This window comes from Sorex araneus, chromosome 6, assembly GCF_027595985.1.
Source record: "Sorex araneus isolate mSorAra2 chromosome 6, mSorAra2.pri, whole genome shotgun sequence".
Taxonomy (NCBI): domain Eukaryota; kingdom Metazoa; phylum Chordata; class Mammalia; order Eulipotyphla; family Soricidae; genus Sorex; species Sorex araneus.
The window spans coordinates 128,746,832-128,756,804 of NC_073307.1; the positions used below are offsets into that span (position 1 = coordinate 128,746,832).

The 9,973-nt window shown below is 38.8% G+C and overlaps 1 protein-coding gene across 2 annotated transcripts in view; it reads left to right on the forward strand.

Moving 5' to 3' along the window:
- BBOX1 (gamma-butyrobetaine hydroxylase 1) overlaps positions 1-3,065 on the forward strand; it is a 58,072-nt gene extending 55,007 nt beyond the window's left edge. For both annotated transcript variants that reach the window (XM_004607961.2, XM_055141922.1), the window contains exon 9: positions 2,682-3,065. In XM_004607961.2, coding sequence (XP_004608018.2) covers positions 2,682-2,842 — 161 coding nt within the window. In that variant the 3' untranslated portion in view covers positions 2,843-3,065. The remainder of the gene's footprint in view (positions 1-2,681) is intronic.
- Positions 3,066-9,973: the final 6,908 nt, after the last annotated feature.

Genomic DNA, 9,973 nt, shown 5'->3' on the forward strand with positions numbered 1-9,973 from the left:
GAAGGGTTGGGCAGGGTAATCCCATTTCACTGAAACTCTTTAGTTTCACCCTTGAGAACATCATGCTATGACTGGAATAGGAAGGAATGGGAGTGAAGATCAGCAAGTATACCACCTCCATTTCACTGATGACATTGTTCTAATAACACCAAATACTAGCCAAGTGGCACAAATGCTGACGACTTTAACCTTGAGTGTGGATAGGTCGGACTGCAGCTGAATCTCACCAAGACAATGTTCATGAAAAAAACGAACTAGTCCCTGACATTCCATTTGCTCTCAGTGGAACAAACATCTCTGAATGCCGCAGCTATGTGTACTTGGGTTGAGAACTCAACATGAGGAACGACTTGGCGCCAGAACTGCGCAGAAGGAAGAGAGCATTGTGAAATGCATTCAAGTGCATCAAAGAATTTGTTAAGAGAATGAAGAACCTTTGGCTCTGGGCACATCTTTTTGACTCCACAATTCTTCCTGCACTAACATATGCCTCAGAGATCTGGGCCCTACGAAAACAGGATGAGAACATTATTTGGGTATCCCAAAGAGGAATCCAAAGAGCTATGCTTCGAATATCACATTTCACTCAAGTGAGAAAAAAAAATCCAGAGTTTCGAACTCCATCAACAATCAAGAATCAGGGACAAGGAATCTGGAGTTTTGACCTCCAGATTCAGGGACACTGTCTTATTTGCCAAAGCATCGAAAATCCAATAGGCCAGACATGTAATGCGATTTAGAGAGGACCGCTGGACTGGAGATGTTACCAACTGGATTCCATGGGATGTCAAAAGACTGCATGGCTGCACACCTACAAGAAGGTCATACTTCTTCGTCAAGACCCTGAACGAAAGATTTGAGGCTCTTCATGTTCTTGGAGTGAGCAGATACCATTGGGCTACACTAGATGCAACAGGGACGAATGGAAATGCTACTGGCACCTGCTCGAGCAAATCGAAGATCCATAGGATAACAAGTAACAAGTGACAAGTGATCTAGAAGAGATATTACTACCTACCTCTGATATGTCTAATATTAAAAATGTTTACAATAGAAAAGAATTTATTCTGTCTTTTTCTGGACAATCTTTACTCAGTAAAGTGACATCAATCACTGTATCAGTGTCATCCCGTTGTTCATCGACTTGCTGGAGTGGGCACCAGTAACATCTCCATTCGTCCAAGCCCTGAGATTTTACCAGCCTCTCCTTACTCATCTTTCCCAACAAATGGAGGCTCTTTCATGGTCAGGACATAAAACAAGATTTTTTTATATTTATAGCAAGAAATCACAATATTTTTCTGCTGATGATTTGGTCAGTGAGATTTCACTTGAGTTTATTGATAAATGATCTTTGAAATAATAAAGAAACACTGAAGTCTGCATGAGCCTATGGCTATCAATCACAACAGATTTATTTTTAAAGCAGTAGTTGGTAAAATAGAATTTCCTTGGGAAAAAAATGCAAAGGGGAGAAAAGAGTTGGAATCCATTCTCCATGTAATAACAGTGTAGCTTAGGGGGAAATCTTTCAACTTTTCATAGCCTTATTTTTCTCATGTACAAAAAATATTAAAACTTTTTTTCAGGGTAGTTTTCTGTTCTGTCCTAATTTATTTTGTTTGAGGGGTTCTCACTATCAGTGGTTGGGCTCACCAAGGCTGTACTGATCATGTTTAGGGAGCCATGCAGTGCTTGTGATCATAGCTGGGACCCTGTGTGTGTCAGCCCTTTGAGTTATCTTCCCACCCACTTTACAGGATTTTTATCAAACTTACATATAATGCACATAAAATTCAAAACAAGCATATCACTCTCCTTAAATTATTTTAAGCTTTTAAACTGTAAAAAAAATTTCTAAGAGATAAATGCTGATCAGAAATAAAAATTAATTTGCTTTAAATAGCAATATTTTAGTGTGAATTATAATGGTGTCTATAGGAGCCTGATAGACTATTAGATTAAATTTTAAAAGCTTAAATCAGGGTAAAATGTGGCTCGGTAATGGAGTACACCTTGAATGTGTAAGACCCTGGATTTGAGCCCCATGACTGTGGGGGATAAAATTTTAAATACATTCAATTGTCTGATTTTATATATATATACACACATATATATGCATGCTCTATTTATATATGTATAAATATAAAGCTACTATGTATATGTATATAAAGCTATATGTATTTATATGCAAGGGTATATATATATATCATATAAAACATATGTGTATATATTTTTATGTGAAGAAGCATATTAGTTTTTGTTTGGCTTGTTGATTTGGGGAGAAGGCACTTAGACAGTGCTCAGGATGTCCAGGGTCCTTGCAGGTGATTTTTGGCCAGTCAGCCAGACGATCAAAGTGAGGGCCTGAGGAAAAAGTTCCAGAGACTACCAAGGTTACCCATGCGGTGCTTGGAAGCTTTAAGAGTCAACCCCAATGATGTGTGGGATGTCAGGGAATTTCTAGGGGTACATCCAAGGGTGTTCCAGGCACCATACATTACTAGAAATCAGAGTGGATTTGCTACATGCAAAGTATATACCTTAACCCAGTACTATCTTTCTAGCCCAAGCATACTTTTTCATGATATGAACTAAGTAGCAATAAAAGTTGGCATTTTCTAACTTCTCAGATCATTCAAACTCAAGATTATTCATGCTGAACCTTTTTTTTTGTCTAGGTGATGTGATTATATTTGATAATTGGCGCTTACTTCATGGCCGACGCAGCTATGAAGCAGGAACTGAAATATCTCGTCACTTAGAAGGAGCTTACGCCGACTGGGATGTGGTCATGTCAAGACTTCGTATCTTAAAGCAAAGCATAAAGAACATAAACTAAATCACCTATAATTTCAGTAAGATTCCAATGTGTGTATTTTCGGAGTGATGGTATGATTATTCTTGTCCACAGACCATAAACCATGCCATTTATATTTTTATTTCTTTGGCATTGCATACATCACCTTTCTCACAAGTTTTCATTATAATCACATACAATTACAACTTTTAAAATAATGTCATAGTCTTTACTCTCACCGAAATAAAGCATCCTTCTTCTGTGCGATGTGAATAATATCCTATCTTCACACATATGAATCTTAAGAATGCCTGCAAATACATTCTGTCAAATAAAAGATTTCTTCAATTAAAGCCTTCTTAAGAGTAAACATTTCTTCAAATACATGCTTCTGCTCAGTCAAAAATATATTTGACTGCACCCTAGCTCTCTCAGGGCTTGACTCGTTTATGGTTGTCTCCTCTTGATGAGTAGGATTGGGACCCAGGCCCCATTTCAGAGATGCCCAAACGAGGCTAGTGGATGTGCTAGCTGGTGGCATTCAGCTGTACACATACCTTCTGCTCCTATCCCAAGGCACTTAGCCCCAACCTTCCCCAAAGGCGGATGGAACAGGAACAAGCTCTGGAACCTTGGAAGGAGCCCCTTGCAAAAAGGTGGCTTGTCACTGGACTCCATGCTAAGCTGCTTCACTCGGGGCACCCCAGAGGGGGGTGGGTGGGAGCACTCCCTGCCCCAAGGGACCCAGCCCCGGCAGCTGAAAACCTCCAGAACCCAATCACTGCCACGCTCAAGGCCATTCCCCATAGGCTCCGTCCGAGACTCACATACGAGCGAACCTATTCTTAGACTGTGCGGCCGAGACACATCATAAGACACTCCCTACCCATTCTCCATAAGTACCACACCACATTTGATGGGGCTCAAATAGTAGGCAACTAATCATAGAGAAAAAATATGCATATATACATAGTTTCAGATATATATACATATATATATATATGAAAACTCACATCACTCAACCTTTAACAACATGTTAGTGATATTCTAAAGAATGTCTTAATGGCCCTTGGCAAAATAGAACAACTTCACACTGTCTCCTCTATGGATACTTTTTTGTAGCATTTTCAGCGGTTTTCCATAACAGACAATACAAAATATATTATTTTGGTTGTGTTTTAGGATAGGGCTTGGGGCTTGGGATGAAAGCATCCCACATTTGGTGATAGGAAGGTGTAATAGTGGTGGGATTGGTGTTTGAATATCAACTGTAATCAAATATTGTGAACCACCTTGTAATATTTTTAAAGGTGGCTTGTGCCTAAAAGCCCTTTAGAGGGCTTAGGCTTCTGCTATGCCCACCCTCTCTGGCTCAGCTGCTTTGCCCACCCTCTCTGACTAAGGGGATAAGTGGGAGGGCTTTCAAAGGATCATGGACACAGGGTAGGCTGGTCCACAGGTTCCAGACAGTTTATGCTTTTCCCTACAGATGCTTACCCTGGAGCAAATGAGGCAGAGCACAGGAGGCTGGTCCCTGTTCCCTGCCTACTCTCTCAGAACTTTAGTGTTCTCCAGAGGTGTGAGGAACTAGCTACTGTCAGCCTTGCACTGGGTCTTTGTTGAACCTTTTGTCGCAGTCTCAGAGCCACACAGCTTTCAGCGTGGAACCCTTTCTTTAGTCTGAGGAGCAGTGTTGGATTACAGGCATTTTAGTAGATGACGACCAGTCTAGCTCTCCGATAAACTGGGAGGTTTGCAACCTCCTGTCCTGATTTGAAACAAAACTGCTTGTGACAGCAAATTCTAGGAGCTCTGAGCATAGTGACGTTGTTGAGGGACCATTGGGAGTTTGTACCCACATCTCCCTCTCCTCCCTCCAGGGAGCACTGGGGGCTCTTCCTGCCTGAGCTCCCCCAGTGACGATGAAGAAAAGTTCAGTTCCTCCAACTTCAGCCCCATCAGAGGCAGCTCACCCTCAATGTGCAGTTCCCAGGCAGATTCATGTGACTCTTGGGAGAGCTGCTGAAAACGAGCTTGGATATATGGAAATAAAGCTGAATTATAGCCCTGAAAAAATATATATACATGTATACATGCATATATATTTAATAGTATATTTCTCCATAACAGGTTTGAGGAAACAAATCTTCATATTTTCAAAGATCTCTTTTATTCACTTTAATTACAGAATTTATTAGCCAGCTTTACAGATCTTGCCAACCAGATGATCTTGACATTTCCTTATATTTTTTTTTACAAAGTTGTTCATGATTGGATTTCAGTAACATAATGTTCTAACACTCACCAGTGAACATTTCCCACCACCAACTTTCCCAGTTTTCCTCCCACCACCCCCACCACCCTGTCACAGTGCTTGCCACTATGGCAGCAGTTCTCTCTGTATCTCTCTCCCTCCCCCCTCTCTCCTCTCTCTCCTCTTCTCTCTCTCTCCATCTTTCTCTCTTCTCTTCTCTCTGCATCTTTCTCTCTCTCATTTGCTCTCTCTCTCACTCTGTCTCTCTTTCCTTCTGGACCTTATGGTTTGAAATACAGATAATGAAAGGTTATCATATATATCCCTTTACCTGTGCCCTTCACCCCCAAACACTCTCGTGGCAAGTTTCCAACCATTGACCTTCATCTCACACCCTACAGCCTTCTTCAGTACCAGATAGAAAACCCAGGGCTTCCTATATGTAAGGTGCATATTCTACTGAGTCACATCCCAAACCCATATTTAATTATTTTGAATATCAAATAGAGAGAAATGCTTTCTCAATCTTATCTTTTCTAAAACACTCCTAGAATGAAGTGAAATGTTAGGGCGATTTCAACAGGGGGATGGCCTGATTCTGAGAGGCAGAATTCAATATCTAAAATAATTTTCTGGAGTGATCCTAGATTCATTCACTCACACAATCTTTTTAAGCTAGAGTGTTTTATTTATGTAGTGTATATTTAACACATATTTGATATGTAATAGGCACTGAACTAAGGATTTTATAAGGACTTAGAGTTTATCTGCTTATAGTCTGATAGAAGAAAAGAAATATATTTGATGATATATTAGCATCATTGTTCAGAGGAAGGCAATCAAGCCAGGCTTGATTGGGGATTAAAGTTTTGGTCTCTGTTAAAGGACGAATAACATTGTTTTTCCAGGAAAAAAAAAATAACTTTAAGTGCAAAGACAGAAAAAAAAATGGAAAGTGAACATAGCAAATATTGATTTACAAGTGAAATATCAAAGCAATGGTATTAATTATAACACTAAATACCTGTACTCAAACTATAGTGAAAACAAACAGTAACTATGTCATTTTTAAAACAAATTACTTCTTTCGGTAATCCTCTGTTTTTCTATTTATAAATTAAATCAAGTTCTTATCTTAATAAATTTTAGTAAGAATTTAATGCAAGTTTATATAAAAAGTAGTGTTTAACCATAATTCTCATGAGTCACAAAGTGTCAGTGCAGTATTTTGTATTTTTATAATACAACTTTCAAACTTCTTCACTGAAGAGAATGACTCTGTAAGTCTGGAATAGCAATAGGAATTCTGTTTTTAGCAAGAGTCTTACATGACATGGACCAAAGTCTTGGAAAATATTGATATAATACATTCAGCATAATTTCTAGCTTAGGCAGAAAGTCTCTTCCTTGCGCGCCTGGCTGTGTTCTCTGGGGCCCCTCGGAGGGGATGGGCTCCAGCTTTCCTCCCCACCCCGAGCAGAGCTCATGGCTGCCAAAGACCTCCGTAGCCTAGGCACAGCCTTGCTCAAGGCCCCTCTCCACATGTTCGGACGAGAATCACACATGAAGGAACCTCACACACAAGAGGAACCCAGGTGTGTGGGACCCGGGTCTGAGACCTCCAAGCCTGCTCGGATCCGGGACTGGGCCTCCTCCGCCCAGATTTCCTCTTTCCCAGTAGGTAGGCAGTCACACTCAGAAACTTCCCCGGTGCCCAGCATCCAGAGACTTAAAAGCAAGCTGCCGGAAGTGACATCTAATAGCCTACTTTTCCTCTGGGAGAACCAGGCAAACTACCGGGAGTTTTCTGCCCACATGGGAGAGCCTGGCAAGGTCCCCATGTTGTATTAATATGCCTAAACCAGTAACAAGCTAGTTCTCATTCTCCTGACCCTGAAAGAGCCTCCAATGCAGCATCGTTGGGAAGGACGAGTAGAGAGAGAGGCTTCTAAAATCTCAGGGCTAGGACGATTGGAGATGTTACTGAGACCGCTCGAGAAATTTGACGATCAACGGAATGATGATGATGATGATGATGATGAAGGAATGTTGATAGATGTTAACTATATTAGTTATAATGGCAAAACCTGTAGAAGGATAATGTATATATGTATGTGTGTATGTATATATACATATAGGTGTGTATATGTATATATATATACATATATATATGTGTGTGTGTGTGTGTGTGTGTGTGTGTATTTGGATGAGCTTCATGCTTGAAAGAACCAGCAGAGGAACCCAGGTGTGCAGGACCCAGGGCCAAGATCTCCAAGCCTGCTCGGATCCGGATTGGACCTCTTCTAGACAGATCTCCCATTTTCCAGTAGCTAGGCAGTCACACCCAGAAATTGCTCCCAGTGCACTGTAATCCCATCAACAGCCAACATCCAGAGACTATAAAACCAAGTTCCCAGAAGACATCTAATAGCCTAGTACTTCATCTTGAAGAACCTGACAAGCTACCAAGAATTTATTTCCCATTTAGGAGAGCCTGGCAAGCTCCTCGTGGTGTATTCATATTCCAAATACAGTAACAGATATATACATACCAGTAACAAGCTATGTGTGTATGTATATGTATATATACATACACACATACATATATACATATGTGTATATATGTGTGTATATGTATATACACATATATGTGTGTATATGTATATATATGCTATATATATGCTGTTAAAGAGTTAATACTTTATCTTGAAAGCAATGAGAAGTTATCTAAATGTTTTTAAGCAATAGCATATTCATATCAGGAATAAATGTTTTTAAAGCTTCATCTGGATACATTGTGTAAGAAATTGTAAATGAGCAAGACTAGCAGCAATCAATCTATATATGTGGTTATAACTCTTCAGGAAACCAGATGATAAATTAAGAACAGACTGAAATAGATGCTAGGAGATGGAATAGGGAAGCTCTTAGATAGTATACTCTAGTGGATTTGGTGATCCACTGAATGTAAATGAGGATGTCTCCTGGGTTTCTAATCAGATGAAATAGATTGACGATGACATAATGCATAAGGAAGAAAGCTACAATAACAGAGTAACCTTGTGAGCAAGAAAATGAATTCAGTTTTAAACAGACTGAACTTGAATTACCCTATATTAGTCCACTTGGCCCTTAGATATTTACACAAATACTTCTCAGCACAGAGACCTTGATTGGAATCCTGCCTGTGTAGTGAAAGTATATAGATGGAATCATAACTCATTACCTTGTAGACATATAGTGATTGTGAACAAGATCACATTCATATGATATGAGTATACAGTATGATACTGGCGTCATTTGTGGAATCACTTGCACACAGAAGATAAAGTATCAGATGTGGCTGATATGTAAAATCAGCATTATGGCTAATATGAAAAATCAGCATTATACTCTAATTTGTATCTAGAATACATCATCTTAAATAAGTACCACTAATCCTGTTTTTATCAGTTTCATTTCTATTAAAATTTTATCTTTTCTCTGAAAATGATGGGATGAAGAATTGGATATAGTTACAAAATTTCTAAAGTGCTATATGTGAAGATATCATGGGCTGCAGCAACTGGTGCCGATTAATGATTAGTTTTCCTGGTTAAAATAGTACAGAGGTTTGGCTTTTTCCCAAACTCATAATAAATCTTATATTTTTTAGATTTGGAGTTTTTTCTATTTGACACAGTGATCCATACTAACTATACTATTTCTCTGATTTTACTTGGAGAATACTAGTTCTGTGGGAGGTTAATTAGAGTGACTCAATTAATTAGGTCACAATAAAGACAAATGACAAAGTAACTTTCTTAGTCTTTCTACCCCTAGTCAGATAAGAAAGTGTGTCAGTGAACAGGGATAGAGTTAGCTGATGCAAAAAAAGTAACTAAAAGAAGAAATTGAGTGACAGTTCAATACCTCTATTGCAAACCACAACACCCAAAAGGAGAGAGAGAACAAAAGGGAATGGCCTGCAACAGAGGTGGGGTGGGGTGAGGAGAATGGGGTTCGGGGTGGGAGGGATACTGGGATCATCGGTGGTGGAGAATGGGCACTGGTGGAGGGATGGGTACTCGAGCATTGTATGACTGAAACACAAGCACAAAAATATGTAAATCTGTAACTGTAACTCATGGTGATTCACTAATAAAAAAAATTTTTAAATAGAATTTTAAAAAATTGAGTGACAGTAAGGGTGATTACATAAACTAGAAAGTGATATGATTTAAAATTATTTTATATAAAAGTGTAATTTGAAGATATATTTGAATTAAGGAATTTTACAATGTTATTTAGTTGGAAACAATGTCTTGAATTGCATCTGTAGGTCATCACACATGTATTTCTAGCTACCTGGAATACTCTTTCCTATGACCTTTAACACATGGAAAATTTTCCTTCTTCAAAATTTAGCTTAAACTCCTTTTCTCCTGAAAATTCTTCTTATATAATGTATGTTTTATTATAGTGTTAATAATATGGTTACAATGAGGTTTGAATTATGATGTTGATTTGCGGTTACTGCACCCTACCACCACCCTATTCCTATGTCACCTCTAATTCACTCCTCTATTCTTCCCTGATTTTCCCATTCACTCTTTCCACTGGCTTCCAGTGAGTTTTAGGTTTGTTTACTCATTCACACATTCTATAACTATTCATGAGCATCAACACTGCCAGATACTATTCAGTGCACTGTTAATATAGTGATGAAAAAAAGACAGAAAATAATTATAAATTTATGGATGCTATAGATAATAGATGAAAAGTTTAAGAAGTTAGAGAGCATAAAGTAAGGAAATAGGAAAATTTAAGGGTATTGGGGGCTCAGGAAAATCTCACCTTAAAGCACCATTTGAGCGATTTGATGAATTCTATACAGTTATGAACAGTGTGTGCCTGAATATTCAAATATGAATTACTTT